At 50.6% G+C, this 19,329-nt stretch overlaps 1 protein-coding gene across 23 annotated transcripts in view; it reads right to left on the bottom strand.

The window, feature by feature from the left end:
- Window positions 1-19,329, bottom strand: part of Fnbp1 (formin binding protein 1) — an 85,136-nt gene that overhangs the window by 63,079 nt on the left and 2,728 nt on the right. For 20 of the 23 annotated variants that reach the window (XM_087183054.1, XM_087183055.1, XM_087183062.1 and 17 more), the window contains exon 1: window positions 12,387-12,647. The exons of 1 other annotated variant lie outside the window; for it this stretch is intronic. In XM_087183054.1, the coding sequence (XP_087039180.1) occupies window positions 12,387-12,410 (24 nt within the window). In that variant the 5' untranslated portion in view covers window positions 12,411-12,647. Of the gene's footprint in view, window positions 1-12,386; window positions 12,648-19,329 lie in introns of those variants that run through there. 2 more of the 23 variants (XM_087183059.1, XM_087183058.1) reach the window with 1 other exon arrangement.

Here is a 19,329-nt window from a genome sequence, read left to right as displayed (position 1 = left end):
TTTATCTCATCAGCCTTCCCTCCTCCAGGGGAACCCAGAAAGCAAAGTCACCCTGCGGCCACCGTGTGGGACAGTCGCCCGCCACACCACCTGCTGCCCAAGGCTTTTCTGCACTGGCATCAGCTGGCCTTGCCTGCTCCCTGGTCTTCCAAGGTGACAAAGCAAATGAGGCCTCACAGGATCTATCTCATCATGTAGCCCAGGCTGGCCTTGAACTCAGAAATTCTCCTGCCTCAGCCTCCTGGGTGCTGGGATGACAGGCATGCGCCACCATGCCTGGCCTCCACCAAAACAGCCCGTGTGTGCCGTGGGACGAGCCCAGTGGTCCCGCCTGTGTGGCTTCCAAACCCACCCTCGGCCTGGGAGCCAACGCGGGAAGGGAAGCGCACACAGTGAAGTTCCAAGCCGGTTCCAGTCTTTAGAAGTTGCCACTCGGCAGAGGCCACGGCAGGGCGTCCCCATTCATTATGAATCCGTCCTCCTTGGAGGGGATGCTGTCAGCCGATCCTGGAACTCAGGTTACCCTGGGACACTCCAGTGTTTCATCCTCTGTTGTCTCATATGGAGCCAAAACGTCACCAACCCCAGGTGTGCTTAGCACTCCCCGAAGTCCACTGTAAAGTTAAATTTGTCGGGCTGAACTGGGACAAGCTGGGGACCACGTGCGCTTACTAAGGACCCAAGAGAGCAGTCAGTAGAGGCTGGAAGGGATAAAACTAGGAAGCGTCCTGAGCAGAGTCTTGAGCCAGTTTTGGGGGAGGGGGTACCGGGAATTGAGCTCAGGACTTTGCGAATGCCAGGCAGGTGTGGTGCCTGGAGCTACATCCCCGGCCCTGGACCCAGTTTTTATACTCTATCACCAAACTCCCTGAAGATGGGCATAAAGCGAGGAGAAACCAGTGGGCCTGTGGCGAGCACGTCAGACCCGCTGTCTCTGAGTTTGGGTTTTGCAGCTCAGACCCAGCACACAAGGCTCCAGGTATTGGGGCCTCCGTCCCGGCATCCTGCCTGCCTGCCTGGCTTTGCCATGAAGTTCCCTTCCTGAGACAGGGCCAGGGCCTCCGCCGAGCCCAAGCGCGCCTGAGGCCTCGGTGGCAAGCCTGAGGCACAGCACCCTTGGTTCGTCGTCTCAGAGCAGATGCTCTGAAGTGGAGGAGCTGACTCTCAGGGCAGAGATGGGGAAATGAAAGTCCGGCAGGGAAATTGCAAAGCCACCGAGGACAGAAGGGCGCCATGCAGAGCACTTCTCACGGCCATGAGCAACGCGTAAAGCCCTGAGAAGATTACAGAAAAGGATACTGACTCACAGTATGCAAAGTGCACAGTCTTTTTTTTGAGACAGGGTCTCACTATGTCGCCCAGGCTGGCCTTGCACTTGTGGCGATCCTCCTGCCTCAGCCTCCCGAGTGCTGGGATGATGACAGGCGTGCACCACCCACCGTGCCCAGCAAAATGTGACACTCTTGTGCCAAGAACCTGTATTTGAGGAGTTGGTTTTCCCCTCGTGTCTTAAGGTCAGAACTTTTCTCTCTGTGGTGATGGGGGCAGAGGACGACCACTGCGCCCCAGCCCGACCTCATCTCCGGCTCAGTCACCTTCACAGGAAAGTACGCAAAAGTCCCGAGCGCTTCTCACCCTCCCAATTTCATATCCTAAGGGATTTCTCCCAGAGCAAATGAGCTCATTTGCATGCTGGGATGAAAGTTTCCCCCTTTAAGCCTAGCAAAGCTTCAAGCTCCACTTCTGCCCTCAGACCAATTTAACCTTGCTGTCTCTGCCCCCACCCCAACTCCACCACCTCGAGTGAGACCCACACACTGATTCCCTGAAGACAAATACTCGCCGAAGCCGGGCCTTGGCCTACGTCCAAGAGCAGTGCCAGGCGGACCGAGCCGGTGCCCAGGCCTCGCAGGGCTCCGCCCACAGTGCCTGTGCTGGGGCAAGGCTTCGCCCTCCCCATCCCAGCTTTGCCACCATCCCAGTTTAGATCTTGGGCGCCGACCTCTGCCCTGAGTTCCAGATACCTGCAGCTATGTGCCAGGTGTCAGACATGCGGGGCCTGCTGCTGGCCTTGCCCCTCTCCCAGCTCGGACCCCTGTCCCGATAACCATTGAACGGGATCGAGCGGAAGTCTCCAAAGGTTTCTGTTATCTTTTGGGACAAAGTCTCAGTGAGTAACCAAGGCCATACTCAAATGGGGGCGACCCTCTTGCCTCGGCCTCCCAAGTGCTGGGGGGTAACATGCATTGCCACTGTGCCTGCCTGAAAGTATAAAAATTTAACTTTTGTTTGTTTTTTTTTTTTTCTTTTTTTGAGTACAGAGATCGAACCCAGGATTGAACTCTGCAAGGTTTCACCACTCAGTTACATCCCCAGCCGTTCTTTTTTTTTTTGTACCGGGGATCAAACTTGGGTCCTTGTGTTTGTGCAGCAAGTGGCGAAACCACTGGGATAAATCCCCAGCCTTTTTTTTCTTTTTGACAGGGCCTTGCTAAATTATCCAGACTGAAAAAACAAATAAATAAATAAATAAATTGCCAAGGCTGGCCTCAAACTTGTGACCCTCCCTGCCTCGGCCTCCTGCACCGCTACACCTGCCTGGAATGTTTTACAGTTTGGTTCATGACTGCCCTTTGCCTTCTACTAGAACAATGCACCACATGTAGTAGGTGGTCAATAATACTACTTGGCCGGGCCTGGTGGCACACACCTGTCATCCCAGCACTTGGGAGGCTGAGGCAGGAAGATTGCTTTGAGTTCATAACCAGCCTGGGCTACATAGTGAGTTCAAGGCCAGCCTGGACTGCATAGGGAGACCCTGTCTGTCTCACACAAACCAGAAAGACGGACACATAGCTTATCATGCTGCAGCGCGCCTAAAGGAAGAACAGGTTAAAAGAAAAAGACCCCTCTACCTCCGAGACTACGTCCGGCCCAGCACAGCCCGGCTCCTCCCAGCCGGTACATTCACCCTGCTCTCCAGGAGCCTGGCGTAGAGTGCAGCTCTGCAGACAGGAGGCTAGGAGGAGAGGGTGCAGAGGAGCGGCGAGAATCTCCAGCTCCTGTGAAGACTTATTTGTTTGCATTCTGGTTTATTCATCAGTCTCAGGAGTCAGGTTAGTATGAGTCACCTCCAGGCAAACTCGATCCCGATGGCTGGAAGGGCTGGGGAGCAAACCCCGGTGACCCTATCAAGGTTGTACCAGCCAGAGAGAGGAGAAACAGCAAAGACCCATTGAGTTTTCTGCTAAGGTGACAAGGAGAAAAATGACCTAAAGTGTCCAGTGAGGCTGAAATTTGGGCAGCAGAGGGACTGCCGGCGGCCTTCCAGGGCGTCCTGTGTGCTTGCGAGGTGAACCGAGGGCCCATATGGCTCTGGCTCTGGCTCCAGGCCACCTTCACCTGCCTCTGCTGCTCTGAGAGCGCTGTGTCCTCTGACACTCTTGGGCCTCTGTCTGGTTTCAGATTTTTTGAGACAGGGTCTCACTATGGAGCCCAGGCCGGCCTTAAACTCGAAGGTATCCTCCTGCCTCAGCTTCCCAGAGTGCTGGGATTACAGGTGTGTGCTACCATGCCCAGCTAGCTAGCCTATTTTTAAAGTGAAATAAAATTTAAAGTTAAAAATTCAGAGCCATGGGAGCCAGTGATTTAGCTCAGTGGCGCTGTGCCTCCTCCCAGGTCCTAAGTTCGATCCCCCATACCAAAAAATTCAGAGTCACAGTAAAAAATGTACCTTACAGCCACGCGCATGCTCATGAGACATGTCCTCTCTTGAGCAGACCCTGCAGGGAATTTCCTTATGCAGCTTCCCTGATGTAAATATCTCTAAGACTCTCCGTTATCTTTGCTGGGAAATCAGTCTCAACCTGAGCCCTTATGTAGCGTAATTTATTAGTTGTCACAAGTGGCAGACAGCCAGCTTCATGAGGAGGGAAATAACGTGACTTCAGTGGAACTTTTAAAAAATGGTAAAAATAGCCAAAGAGAATTATTTCCTCCAGGGATCAATTAAAATTGTTATCTTCTAAGCCGAGTGTGTAATCCTAGCACTCAAGAGGCTGAGACAGGAGGATTGCTGTGAGTTCAAGCCCAGCCTGGGCTACACAGTGAGACCCTGTCTCAAACTTAAATACATAAAAAAAACCCTTAAATACATAAATAATAATAAAAAAGAATGCCAACATGTGTCAGGCCTGGAGATGAGAGCTGGTAATCCTAGCACTCTGGGAGGCTGAGGCAGGATCACGAGTTCAAGGCCAGTATAAATTACAGAGCAAAACCCTCACTCAAAAAGAAAAACAAAACTGAAAGGAAAGAATGCATCTGATGTGTAGATGGGCCAAAAACAGGCTGGCTGCCAAGGTGCAAAGCCTGTGTTTCCCAGACAGCCTCCTTTAGGGTCTGCCTCTCCTTCTCCTGTGTGGAGGTCAGGCCCTTCTTGCTTGCTTGTCCCAGCCCATGCCCCAGCAGGATGGGCCAAGGTCTCGCTCTCTGGGGCATGGGAGCTGCTGCCCTCTCCCCCTGCATGGGGGTCTCCATCTCGAAGGCCCTGGGCCAGGGACTCTCCCAGGTCCTCGTCAGGACCCAGCAGCTCCCTCGGGCTCCGGGCTCCATCAGAGGGCTTCTCAGCCTCAGTGTCCTCCTCGGGCCCTGTGAGAACACAGAAGATGACGGAGGTGGCAGAGACACCGAGTCTGGCTCTGGGGTGAGGCAGGGACTCTGTCCACGGGGATAAGAAGCATTCAGCAGTGCTTGAGGCAGCAGGATCATGAGTCCAAGCCCAGCTGGGGAACTTGGAGACTTAGCAACTTTGAGACCCTGTCTGAAAATTTAAAGAAAAAAGGCGAAGGCCCTGGGTTCCGGCCCCAGTACAAAAAAATTTAACCACTGGGCCGGGGATTTAGCTCAGGGGTTCCACCGACTGCTTTCGCAAGCGCAAGGACCTGAGTTCGATCCTCGGTACTAAAAAAAAAAAAAAAAAAAATTTAACCAATAAATAAATAAATAAATAAGGGGCCAGGGATTTAGCTCAGTGGTTCTGCCGCCTGTCTTGCAAGCACAAGGACCTGAGTTCCATCCCTGGTACCAAAAAAATAAATAAATAAATAAGCAGCCAGTGTTTAAACAATGGGGCCTGATGCATGTGGAAACCCTACCATAATAAGAGCTGGTACAATCATACATTCTCCCCATATTTAGATGACACAGTGAACAGAGAGATACAGATGGAAACTGTTGAAGTGCACACATTACAACTGGCGACGGTAGCCTAAGGTCTAATTCCCATTAAACACCAAATTCCAGGGCCGAGAATTTGGCTCAGTGGTTCCGTCGCCTGCCTCAAAAATGCAAGGTCTGGAATTTGATCCCAGGACCGAAGCAAAACAAAAAACAAATTCCTTACTCATTGGCCACATTTTAATTAAATAAGACCACACATGCCCCATTTCATATGGCATGAGTGTCTCAGTGTGAAAGGTATTATGGCTTCTGTGAGCAGGAAATGAAAGTTCCATCTACTTTGTTTTGGTTTTGTTTTGGTGGTGGTGGGCTGCATCTACTTCTTGTATTCCACAGTTGAGCTTCTCAACCTCTACATAAATTTCACATCATAAGATGTGTGTGGTGGCACACACCTGTACTCTCAGTACTCAGGAAGCTGAGACAGGAGGATCACCAATACATAGTCAGTTTAAAGCCAGCCTGAAGTACATATCTTAGTGAGATCCTGTCTCAAAAAAATAAATAAATAAATTTAACAGAAAAATTCACAAATAGGATGAGGTCTTAATCAAACCATAGTTAAACTACCTTTGCAAAAACTTATAGCCCTAGGCCAGGGATTTAGCTCAGTGGTTCTGCCACCTGCCTCACAAGCAGAAGGACCCGAGTTCGATCCCCAGCACCAAAAACAAACAAACAAAAACTTATAGCCCTAGCTACTCTGGAGGCCGAGGCAGGAGGATACCTTAAGCCTAGTCATTTGAGATCAGTTTGGGCAACATAGCAAGACTACATCTCAAAAAGCCAAAGGCAGCTGGACATGGTAGTGCCTGCCTGTTATCCCAGCACTGGGGAGGCTGAGGCAGGAGCACTGCCATGAGTCCGAGGCCAGCCTGAGTTCAAGGTCAGCCTGAACTATACAGTGAGAACCTGTCTTAAAAAAAGAAAAGCGGTTAGGGCCGGGGATTTAGCTCAGTGGTTCTGGCGGCTGCCTCGAAACTGCAAGGCCTTGAGTTCGATCCCCGGTACCAAAAAAAAAAAGAGTAGTTAATAGTTACACTAGGCTCCCAAATCACTCTAATACAATCTGAATAGTCGGCCTCTCATAATTTTTTACTTTTATTTTTTATTTTTTGGGGTTTGTTCGAGACAGAGACCATTATGTAGGCCAGGCTGCAGCCTTGAACTTCCAGGGATCCTCTTGTCTCAGCCTTCCAAGTTTGGGGATCCCAGGTCTGCGCCACCAGCCCAGCTCCCCGGTGATTTCTAACCATTTTTAAGTAGATACAGCACTAGGCTCACACTGGCATGAGAGCACGTTACTAAAACAGCAAACAAATATTTCCTGATGAACTAATTCCAGCAGATGAATTCCGGACTTCACACCCACATTCTCGGATCTAATTAGATTAACCTCCCAGGGCCTTTGTAAAGTCTTCTTGGTAGCTTGCAATTTTTAAGTGTCAAAATAAAACCTTATTTTTAAATACGGGTGGTGCTGATGAAACCAGTCTGAGTAATACTAGCAGGAAACACAGCATTAGCTTTGGCAAGGAAGTGGGAACTGCCAAGTGGTACTATCCATGTTTCACCCGTGTCCACCTCAAGCTGCACGGTGGCCCCAGACCAGGCATGGGCCCTTACAGGACTCCCACTTATGGGGCTTAAAATACAGGGCTTTTTTGTTTTGTTTTTTGAGACACGATCTCACTATGTAGCCCAGGCTAGCTTCCAACTTGCAGCAATCCTCCTGCCTCAGCCTACCGAGTGCTGGGATCATAGGCACGCACCACTGTGCCCAACCAAGACACTGTGTTATCACAAACACAGGGCCTGTGGATTGTCAGAAGGCATCATTTATCAAGTGAGGGCAACAGACATGTGGAAGGCACCCGGTGCCTCACCAGGGTGATGGTTTGTTTGGTTTAATGTCTGCTACCCAGAACAGGCTGCATTCTAAGGAGGCCGGGTGACGGAGGAAATCTGATTAATCTCTCTTCTGAGTACTTGTGTTCCACCCACCACAGTTTTGGGGCGCTGTCTCCTACCTTCACCCGAACACAAATCTCTGAATGGTGGAGAATTAGATCTGCAGAAGAGCTTCGAGCTGCTGTTAATGGTGGCCTCCAGTTCAGCAGTCAAGGGCAGTCGGAAGGGGTAAGAACTCCCCTACACCTGGGACTGCTAGTAGTTGATTATTTCAAGATTTAAAACACACTTTGCAGGATCTCAGTGTGGTGGTACCTGCAGGAGGCTGAGGCAGGAGGATCCCCACAAGTTTGAGGCCAGCCTGAGCTACCTATTACCAAAATATATATTTTTTTCAAGACCTGCTTTAAATATAAATAATTATGGGCCCAAGGGTGTAGCTCAGTGGCAGAGAACTTGCTTGCCTAGAGCAAGTGAGGTCCTGGGTTCAATCCTCAACACCAGTAGGCAACAAAAGCAAAAACCGCACCCAGACTGTATATTTAGGGGCAGAAGCTAGAGGAAATGAGATTTCAGTAGCTCCTCCCCAGGGGCCTGAAAGGGTCCTAAAAGCCAGTCTAGGGCTGGGGATGGACCCAGTGATACAGCTCCTGGGTGTGACCCCAGCACAGAAAAAATAAAGTCTATTGAAAACAGTGTGTCTCGAAGCCGGGCATGATGGCACAGGCCTGTGACACCAACATTTAGGAGGCTGAGGCAGGAGGACTGCTGCAAGTTCAAGGTCACCCTGGGCAATACAGCAAGTCCCTGTCTCAAAAGAAAAAAAAAATTGCATGTCATGCAAGCAGGTGGCTTCTTCCTCTGCTGATGAGGGGCACGGTTCCCAGGTCTCCCTGGGTGAGGGAATTCTCTTCTAGTCAGCACCTGAGCAAAGTAAGGACAGCAGGGGTCCAGCAGGGAGCCGCCCAGGCTGTGTCACTGCCTGAAAGCCTGTGCCGGGGATGAAGGCTAAGTTTCCAGTGGATTCTCACACGTCACACTAATAAGTAAGCTCCTAAAAACAGGAACTGACACCTCAGGAACCTGTCACTGCCTTCCAATAAGGAGGCAAGAAAAAAAATTCCAAGGTAACACGCCCTTCTTGCTATGCCTTTTCTCCAATGACCAATCAAGCTCCAACAAGTCAGGCCGTGGAGGTGGGCGTGTGTGTGTGTGTGTGTGTGTGTGTGTGTGTGTGTGATGCTGACGACCCTGCTAATCACATGCCCTGCCAGTGAGTGACACCCCAGCCTCCCCGCATTGGTTAACCTTACACAGAAACAGAACTGTCTCTCTGGACTCAGTCTTTCAGGCTGGGGGTAAAATCTACTTTGTGTGCTTTCACAGGAATGAACAGGTATCTCTCAGTGTATGTGCAGTAACTTTCAACAGGGTTCACATAGATGTCCTGCTCGTACAGAGGTAGTACACTTGCCCAGCATGCACAAGGGCCTGGGTTTGATTCCCAGCACCACAAAAAGAAAAAGAAAAGAAAGCTTAGGAGGCTGAGGCAGGAGGATCACCGCAAGTTTGGAAAGTCTGGCATCAACTGGGGCTTCACGGGGTTCAAGACCAGCTTCAACTATATAGTGAGACCATGTTTCAAAAAAATTTTTTTAATTTATTTTGTATTCCTTTTGGTTTTTTTGAGGCAGAGTCTCACTATGTAATCCAAGCTGGCCCTTAACTCCCTATGTAATCCAGGCTGGCCTTCAACTTGAGATCCTCCTGCCTCAACCTCCTGCTCGGATCACAAGTGTGTTCCACCCTCCTAGCTAAGAAAAAAATGTAATTGCTTAGAAAACAATATTAGGCTGGGCATGTACACACCTGTAATCCTAGCACTTGGGAGACTGAGGCATGAGGGTCACTTGAGTTTGAGGCCAGCCTGCGCTACATGAGTTCAAGGCCAACCTGGACTACACAGTGAGACCCTGTCTCAAAACAAAACAAAACAAAACCCAGTGCTATGAAGAGCTATATAGAAATCATTTTTATAATCTAATTATGTTAATACAGCCATTTCTACTGTTTAACCTCATACAAAAACAAAAAGCTCAACTTAAATATAAACTAATCCAATAAAGGTACTACAAATTACACATTTGAACTGTTTTCTATAGCTATATGATAATTTCCTGACATTTTGCCATTTCTCAAAAGTTTCCTAAATATGAAAGTTTACTCCTAAAAACGATTTTTTTGTTGTTGTTACAACTGGCTTGTGAACCCAGGGCCTTCACACTGAGCCACATCCTCAGCCCTATTTTTAGTTTCTTTTGGGACAGGGTCTTGTTAAATCAACAAGTTGTCCAGCTGGGCTCCAATTTGCGATGCTCCTGCCTCAGCCTCCCAGGGTGCTGGGATGACCGGCATGAGCCACTGTGCTGGGCTCCAAGAAGGAATTTTTTAAAAGCAGAGAAAAAGTTTTCAACTCTCATGACAAGGCAGGATGTGGTTTCCGCACAGGCCTTTGATGTAAACGTTTGATAGAAACCTGTCGTTTTTGAAAGCCTGTGTAGAGTTTTCAAAGTCCTGAAATGTGCGTCGAATCCAGGGGCATTTGTGAAGGGCCTCGAGAGAGAGAGCCGTGTGCACCTGTTCCCGAGTAACTCCAGCCGCCCGCACCAGCCTCAGCTCGCCCTGCTTCCAGCACTGTGGTTCTGCCGAGCAGGGCAAGCACCCCATCACCAACTCATTACACCAGGCCAGATCTGAAGCCACCGTAAGGGGAACCCTCAATCACTGGCCTGGCCAGGCTGCCGGGCGCACCACACAGCCCAGGCTCTGAGCCCGGATGGACAGGCTCCCTGTTCAGCCACATCTCCTTTGGTACTCTAGGGCTTTTTTAAAAATCTTAAAAACTACTAATAAAAACAAGGCAAGTGGAAACAGACACAGTCACTTCGCGGCCTTTTGGCTAAGATCAAATGAAGTGGAAACATTTTGCTGTCCTACGTAACTTTACATTTAGCCTTAAAACTCCAATTCTGAGCTAGATGTTATAGCGCATGCCTGTTATCCCAGCACTGGGGAGGCAGAGGCAGGAGGATCACTGTGAATTCGAGGCCAGTCTGGGCTACACAGAGTTCAAAGCCAACCTGAATGAACTACATAGTGAGACCCTGTCTCAAATACAACAAACAAAAACCAAAATACATATGCATATATACTTGGATCTATAGATCTACTCACTGGTTCATTCTTCCTCATAAAGTTACCAAGTGAAAATACAGTCTAACACTGCACACCTTTCTCCCTTAAAAACAGTTTCCGATTTTTCTCACTGTAGAGGATTTCAAGCATTAGGAGAAGGAATAGTATCACAGACTCTCCTGTACTCAGTACCCAGCCTTGATGGTTATCAATGTGGACCAATTCTGTTTCAGTATCATCTGCCCAAGGCCACCCCAAAGTATTGATGAGGACCCAAAGTTTCACATCATTCATATATATTCCAGTTTCTATTTCTTTTTGGTTTTTTGTTTGTTTATTTTGGTACCAAGAATGGTACTCTGGACCTTGCTCTTGTGAGGCAGGCGGTGGAACCACTGAGAGAAATCCCCTGCCCTCATTTTTTGAGACATGGCCTCCCTGTGTAGCCCAGGCTGGCCTGGAACTTGTGGTGGCCCCGCCTCCGCCTCCTGAGTGCTAGGATGACAGATGTGCATCACCACACTCAACAACTCCTGTCTTTGCTTCCTTCCCACCCCTCCATTTTCAAAATAAAATGTGTGCAGAATAACACAGGCAATGGAAGCCCTTATTCCCTAGTCTGAACCTAGGGCCTTCACACAGAATGACATCCATAGGCTTTTAAAAATTTTTGAAAAAAAAAATTTTTTTGAGCAGGGTCTCACTAAGTCACTAAGTTCCTCAGGTTAGACTGGAGCTAGTGATCCTCCTGCCTCAGCCTCCCTGAGTGCTGGGATGACAGGCCTCCTCTACCACGCCCAGCTCCCAGCTCAAATGGAGCTCTTTGCTCAGTTCTTCCCCTGGTAAGCCCTCCCTACAACATCCACCAGCATCACCGTGAAATGTCCTTTCATCCAGTCCCTAACACAGAAACACACTGTTTTTCCCTCCAGAATTCCATCTTCCTGCTTAAACAACCGGAAACAAAAATTTGGTTTTTTGATAGACTACTTCTGATTTCTCCTCCCCACTCACCTGATAACCATAAGGAGGAAAGGGAGTGGGAGAAGAATAAGAAAGGAAAGAATTACTCTACAGCACTTAAAGGGGCGGATTTATACTAATTAGGTGTGTGCAAATATTGATGGCCATACGTTATTTTAAAACGGGTATTTTCAAACATCAGCTGAAACGCTGTCATGAATTTCTTTGGACGGGGGATGCTTTTAAACTGCATTATCTTAATTTAAGGGACTTATTACCTTCAGGATTTTAGTCCTAATAACAGTAGCTGCTTCTGGGTCTAAGAAAGGGTTATGTAAAAACAAAGCAAAAAAAAAAAAAATTAGAGAGAATGCCCTGTTACTAATTGCTCCAACCTAGCTTTATTTTGACAGATTTCTTGGCCTCACCTCGGATGGCACCCAGCACCCCACGTCCCCCCCCCACGGCCTCCTCGGAGGATCCCCGGGGTGCTCTGCAGACGCTCAGCTCACCGGGAAGCTGGCCCGAGCGCGACGCGGCGCAGCCCCCGATGCAGAGATCGGTCCCCGCCTTCCCGGCCCCTCTCTCCCCGCGACCTCTGGAACCCCGGGCCGGGCACAGCCACCCCTCCCGGGCCCCAGCTCTGCTCCTCAGCGTCCCCGGGAGGCCCGGGCCGGCGACAGCTCGGTCACCGCTGCGCCCGCGCCCCTCGGCGCAGCGCTGAGGGGTTCACCTCGCCTGCGCCCCCCGGAGTCGCCGTGGGCCCCGTCCCGGCCCCGTCCCGTCCCCCGGGACCCAGCGCCGCAGCCCCTCCAGGGCACATGCGAGCGCGCCCGAGCGCCCGGGCCCAGGGTCCCCGCGTCCGGGACGGCTCCCCCAGGCCCCGAACCCCGAGACCTGGACCCCGCCCGGGTCGCCGCGGGGACTGCGCAGCGCGGCCTCCACGCCCCCGGGACCGCGGGGACGGGGACGACGCGGGCTCCCCGTGCTCCGCCCAGCCGGGAACCGGCCGCCCCTCCCGGCCCCTCCGGCCCGCGGCGCCTCCCTCGCCGGCCGCCCCTACCGGTCCCACTCACCCAGAGCTCGGCGCCCCAGCTCATGGTGCGGCGCGGCGGGCCCGGCGGCTCCGCGGGCCTCCCGGGCGATCGCCTGGCCTCCAGACCCCGCGCCCGCCGAGCCCCGCTGCCGCGCGCCGCCGCCTGCTCCGGTCGCGGCCCCGGCCCGGGTGTCCCGGCGGCTGTTCCTCCCCGCCGCTCCACGGCAAAATGGCCCGAGGAAGCGGCCGCGCCGGCCGCCGCAGCGCCACTGCCCGCCTCACGCCCCAGAGCGCAGGGGGAGGGGCGGGGCCGGGGCGGGGCGGGGCCTTCTGACAGCTCACGCATGCGCGGCCTGGCCGCCCACCACGCCCCCTCTCGGCCACGCCCCCTGTCGGCCCCTCGGGGGGGCCGCATCGCCCAGGGCGCGGGAAGGACGCGAGGAGCTGGGCGGTGCGGCGGGGCGGGGCGGTGCGGTGCGGGGCGGGGCCGGGCACGCCCCTCCGCCCGGCTCCTCGCGACTCCTCGGCAACCGCGCGCCCCGCTCCCGGGACCGCCGCTCAGAACCTCCGAGCGCCGCGCGGCTGGGCTCGTCAGGGCCGCGCTGTCCCAGCGTCCCGGCGGGGCGGGAAGGCACCCCGCCGCCGGTCCCGCTCGGGCTCGCCCGCCTCCCGGGGCCTTGCAGTCTCGCCGCACCTGGAGACCTGAGCCCTCCCCGTCTGCGGAGGCGCCGGTGCCTCCGGACGAGCTGAGGCCTCGGCGGCGCCCGGGCCTGACGGTGGGCTCGCTGGGCCCCGCGACCCTGCTACACTGGGTCAGCCAGGGAGCGCTGTGCTGCTTCCCCGGAGGCCCGCCTGCCCCCCTCTCCCTGTCTCTGCCCTCTCTTTCGTAACAGGGCCTCACTAGGTTGCCCGTGCTGCCCCTGATCTTCCCATTCTCCTGGCTCAGCCTCCTGAGTAGCTGGAATTACAGGCTTCGTCTGAGTAACCGTGCACTCCCCACGTGGATCCCCCTTTAAAAACAATTTCAGAGGCACGTTTCTCTGACATCCTCCCCTGACCACTCCAGAAAGGGTGGGGCTGGAAACTCACATCATTTCCTGTGCTGGTCACACTGAAACCCTCATAACTGTCTTGCTCTCTCCTTTCAGTCTCCCCTTCCCTCTCATTCCCCCACCCCCCGTTTTTTTGAAACAGGTTCTCCTCTCTATGTAGTTCAGCAATCCTCCTGACTCAGCCTCCTGAGTGCTGGGATTACAGGCATTGTCTCTTTAAATATTTGCTCTCACAGTTACCAGAGTTAAGTAGGCTTTTTTCCAGAGACGGATAGATATTTAATAATCCTAACACCCAGCCACCTCCCTGCTAAGGAGATGGATAGCAGCTGGGTTGGCAGGGTGGGAATTTAAGGAGAGCTGCACAGTTTAGTCCCCTCAGTGTGGACGTGGTCGATGAAATGCAGGTTATCTGACAATCCCTGCCTCGGTGATCACCTCATTTCCCTTCCGCCCAAGACTTGCGTATTTTCTCAGTTAAATAAAACGGTCTAATCTTGACTGAGTCCTTGGAAATGTCTCAAAACAGAGTGGCCGCTTTCAAAAGTAGGCTAATCCTGAGGCAGAACAAAGTGCTGCTTTAAAGAAGAAAGAAGGAAGAGATAAAGAACAGTAAGGGAGAGCAGAAGAAATAAGATGAAACTACTCCAGATGAGGAAGCCGGAAGTCGTTACAGGAACCCCGTCAAAGCCACGGTGGAAACTCTTTGAGCAGGGGTTTTGGGTACCGCGCTGCAAACACATTTGCTGCGATTAGGTACTGGTGTTAACCGGAAACGTGTTTCAAGGAGCCACAATATTCAAACTATGAAAGAGAAAGACACTTTTAATCTTGAAACGATGGGAACAGTAGGGCCCAGGACAAAGGGAAACAAGTCAGCAGAAAAGAGGTATAAGTACTGAACAGTATTTTTTTGTTTAGGAAGAACTAAATCTATTTCAGTTTCCTTTAGAGGAAGAGGGAATGATTATAAGACAAAGATTCTCACTATTAAAGGACTGGAACCTAGCAAGGTGTGGGAGAGAACACCTGTTTGTTTGTTTTTTGATACCAGGGATCGAACTCGGGTCCCTGTGCCTGCGCAGCAGGTGGGGAAACCACTGAGCTAAATCCCCAGCCCAAGAGAACACCTGTAATCCCAGCACTCGGGGAAGCTGAGGCAGGAGGATGATTGAGAGTTTGAGGCTAGCCTGGGCTACAAAGAGAGGCCCTGTCTCATAAAACAAACAAAGATTAAAATTAAAAAGGGCTGGGATGTAGCTTAGAGCAAAGGCCCTGGGATCCATGCCCACTACCACACCTGTTCACACACACCCCACTGTGACCTGACACACTTAGGAACCACTCTTACCGGTGGTGTTTTAACCCCTGTGCAGGTTAAGGCTGGAATCACCTAAGGGGTTGGTTTGGCTTCACCTCTCAGTAATATTTAGGGAACACTGATTATGATCTCAGCAGAAAACTGGATACTGCCACTGAATAATCTGGTTACATGAAATAAGGTATTGGGTAAACAGAGCAGAGGTCCTGAATGGGTTTCTATGTAGTGAGAAGCAAGCAACTGCATGCAGGCTTTTTGGCAACCTATGGCACATGTGCCACGGCGGGCTGTTTGTATCATTGAAAGCTCTCAAAGGTTCACTCACCATCCATGCCTTAGGCTATTGTGGCTGCGGTAAAGGCACTATGTGGATTTGGAGAGCTCAGTATAGACAGCTATCGAGATGTCCTCTAAGCCTCAATTTTCTTCTCTTAAAATGGAAATAGTGCTTCTCTCTTCAAAAATTATTGCAAAGATTAAAAAGAGACTATGCACAAAATGCTTAGTACACGGGACACAAGTATTATCTCCCCTTTCCTTCTGCTTTTCCCTATTATACCAAAGAGAGCAATTCTTTAAGCATTTCTGATACAGCAAGTTACCTTCCCTGAACTACAGCCAACTGGCTGGCTCCTGGGGAGTACTAACCAGTAACATTCTGAGGTTAAAAACAAAAGTGTTCAGGGCCGGGATTTAGCTCAGTGGTTCCGTCGACTGCCTCGCAAGCGCAAGGTCCTGAGTTTGAGCCCTGGTACAAAAAAAAAAATTCACTTGCTAAGGACCCAAGAGAGCAGTCAGTAGAGGTTGGAGGGGATAAAACTAGGAAGCAACGTGAGCAGAGTCTGGAGCCAGTTTTGGGGGAGGGGGTACCGGGAATTGAGCTCAGGACTTTGCGCTTGCCAGGCAGGTGTGGTGCCAGGAGCTACATCCCCGACCCTGGACCCAGTTTTTATTTTTTAAAAAATTTTTGGTACCGGGGATTGAACTCGGGTCCTTGTGCTTTCACATCAGGTGGCGAAACCACTGAGCTAAATCCCCGGCCCTGGACCCAGTTTTTATACTTGATCACCAAACTCCCTGAAGATGGGCATGAGGCGAGGAGAAACCAGTGGGCCCGTGGCGAGCACGACAGACCTGCTGTCTCTGAGATTGGGTTTTGCAGAAGTTCCCTTCCTGCAAAAGGGCCAGGGCCTCTCCTATGCCCAAGTGAGCCTGAGGCCTCAGCAGCTATCCTGGAGAGCACGATTTTCCAGGAAGGTGTGCTACGTGATTCCTGAGGGATGGCCAGGCCCCAGTTTGCCTTGCAGCGTTCTGAGAGGTTTCTGTTCCAAAAGTAATTTTTTGTTGTTGAGACAGTATGTAGTTCAGGCTGGCTTCAAACTCACAGCGATCCTCCTGCCTCAACCTTCTGAGTTACAGGTGTGCACCACCACACCCAGCTGAAATGTCAATTCTTTTGGTAAGAAAAACAAATGGTGTCCCAGGTGTAGTGCCACATGCTGGTGATCCCAGCACTCTGGAGGTTGAGGCAGGAGGATTGCCCAAGGCCAAGGCTGGGCTACACAGTGAGTTCAAGGCCAGCCTGAACCACATCACAAGACACTGTCTCAGAAAGAAAAAAAATTAAATTAAAAAATATTGGAGACCATTAACCCAATAATTACTGTTACAGCATGTGTCTAGATGTCCCCTCATGCAGTCACAGAGTGTGTGACGCTAGGATTGACTCATGGTGCAGCGCTAGGCTCAAGGGCACTAGGATTAAAGGTGTGAGTGCTGCCACCCTAAGTAGCCTGGATAAGATATGAGGGATAGAAGGAGCTGTGGTGGTCCCTGGTTGCTTTCCTGCCCTCTGCCTGCCATGGGCTGTTTCTCCTCTGCCATGCCCATCTGCAATGTCCTGCCTTGGTGCCAGCTGATAATGGACTGAAACCTTTACAAACTGCAGGCTAAATACACCTTTCTCCCTGTAACTTTGGGTGTTGGGCATTTTGTCTCAGCAATGAGGAAAGTAACTAAGACAATTACTTAAAAGGTTTTTGGCAATGTCCAACATCATCAATAGTGCCACATTCAAACTACGAATACTGCTACTTATGGCAACCATGGGTTAATCCCACAAAGCTACAGAAAATACCAAAGTAAAATGCACCCAACTAAGAGGTGAGGCTCAAAGCCAAGCTTATGCCAGTCTTCTCTGTCCCTCCAGGCTTTTTCAGTCTGTGCTGCTTTGAACATCCTGCTGGGAGAAGCAGGCGTAACGTGTTCTGTTACTCACCACGGCTGTTTCCAGGTACAGCAGCATGATTATGCAAACAGTCTTTTTAAAACTCAAGTCACGTGTCTACATGTAATTGCCAAACTCTCAGTTTTCTCAGGATTCAAAAAGTAACCGGCTAGACATGGTGGCGCCTGCCTGTCATTCCAGCACTGAGGAGGCTGAGGCAGGAGGATCGCTGTATTTAAAATTGAATTGTTACTTTTTTTTTTAATTCCTTGATTCTTTATACTTGGAAATTACACTGTGACTGCCATGGAGTCAAACCAACTATATCTCCCAGGGGTTTGTGAGGAATTCCTTCCTTCATGTACTTCAAACCATGCTGTCTCAACCATTATTTTGAAAACAAGAGATGTTAAGAATCAAAAATTGAGACAGGGGCTGGGGATTTAGCTCAGTGGTTCCGCCGCCTGCCTCACAAGCGCAAGGACCCGAGTTCGATCCCTGGTACCAAAAAAAACAAAAAAAAAATTGAGACAGAACCAGGTGTGGTGGTACATGCTTATAATCCTAGCACTCTGGGAGGCTGAAGCAGGAGAATTTCAAGTTTAAGCCCAGCATGGGCAAGTTAGTAAGACCTGGTCTTAAAATAAAAACATTTGAAAAAGGCTGGGGATGTAGCTCAGTCCAAAGGCCCTGGGCTTTTCAATACCATAAAAAAAGAAAAAAAGAAAACTGAGCCAGGAGTTGTGGTGCGACCCCAGGAATCCAGAGGATGAGGCAGGAGGGTCAGGCGTTCTAGGCCAGCCTGGGCTATGTATGGAGACCTTGTCCCCACTCCAAAAAAAAGAAGCCTTGTAAAGTTGTTTCCAAGAAACTAAACAACAAAAGTCATCTACTTTGAAACTATTTTAATGTTTCATCACTATCATATTATTAAATGGAATTAAGATGTTATTTGCCTATTCTTATTTTTGTTTGAGACTGGGTTTCACTGTGTAGCCCAGGCTGGCCTCGAACTCATAGCAATCCTCCTGCCTCAGCCTCCCGAGTGTTGGGATGACAGGCATGCACCACCACGGTTGGTTGATTTTAAAGATGTTTGCTAAAAATTACCCAACTGATAGTGTGATCTCAAGGAAATCACTTAAATTCCCAAGAATTGTTTTCACAACTGTTACATAAAGTAGATCCTGATTATCCAAAGACTTTTCAGCCTGGTACAGTGTGCTTTCTTTACAGGAACACAGGCCGCAGATTATGTGCTGGGCTTTGTGAATAGAGGCTGGATGAGAGCTCTAGCTGGGTGATTTAGAAATCAGAAGTCCGCCAGGCTGGGGGTTTAGCTCTGTGGCACCGCACCTGCCTGGCAAGTGCAAAGTCCTGAGTTTGATTCCTGGTACCGGAAAAAAAAAAATTTATTATCTCGCTATGGATTCACAAATCCCTAACCGTAGAGTTAAAAGGACTTGATCCTGCTCTGTGTGCCCACAGGTCACCCTTGTGCCTCTGGGGAACCAGGGCTTCGAGTCAGAAAGAGATCTGGGGGCTTGGTGACTGGGGTGATCAGAGCCCAGCAGAATGGGAATCAGCCAGAGAAATAGGCCCCAGCCCCAGGCTCCTGCCCACTCAGAGCCCCCTGGGAGGGTCACCGTTCTGGAGAAACACTGGGAAGACAACAGCTGCTGTCAGCTCTGAGATGAGAATGCTGAGCGCACAGATCCTGTGTCATCCCTGCGGGAGAAGGTGCAGAACAGGGCAAAACCCGAGGAATTCCCCGTGCTGAAGGGCTCTGCTATGAATACTAAGAACATTTCCGAAGGCAAAATTTACACTGTAGAGGCCTTGATACTTCTCAGGAATCATAAACTTTATCTCAAAACATGGACTATTGAGAAAACATCACAAGAATACCATTTAAAACCGGAAGATGGAAATTTGCTTCTCAAGTATTTTGTTACTTTTTTGATGTTTTGAGACAGGGTCTTGCTATAGCCCAGGCTGGCCTCAAACTGGCAGTGATCCTCCTGTGAGGTAGGCCTCAGCTCCTGAGTGCTGGGATGACAGGCGTGCCCCACCATACCTGTCACTTTTGTTACTTTTTTTTTTTTTGGTACCAGGGATGAACTTGGGATCTTGCGCTTGCAAGGGAGGGCCTGGAACCACTGAGCTAAATCCCTGGCCCACTTTTGTTACTTGTAAAGTCAAGATCTTTCCTCCTGGCCCAGGGGTGGTGGCCCATGCCTGTCATCCCAGCACTCGGGAGGCTGAGGGTAAGATCACCATGAGTTCAAAGCCAGCCTGGGCTGCATAGTGAGTTCAAGGTCAGCCTGAACTGCATAATGAGATCCTGCCTCAAAAAATAAATTATTTAAAAAGTATCATATTA

Source organism: Heterocephalus glaber, unplaced genomic scaffold, assembly GCF_053883595.1.
Source record: "Heterocephalus glaber isolate CG9 unplaced genomic scaffold, H.glaber_assembly_v1.0 deba00001479, whole genome shotgun sequence".
Lineage (NCBI taxonomy): Eukaryota > Metazoa > Chordata > Mammalia > Rodentia > Bathyergidae > Heterocephalus > Heterocephalus glaber.
The sequence above is the reverse complement of the archived record's forward strand: the minus strand, read 5'-3'. Positions and strand labels throughout refer to the sequence as shown.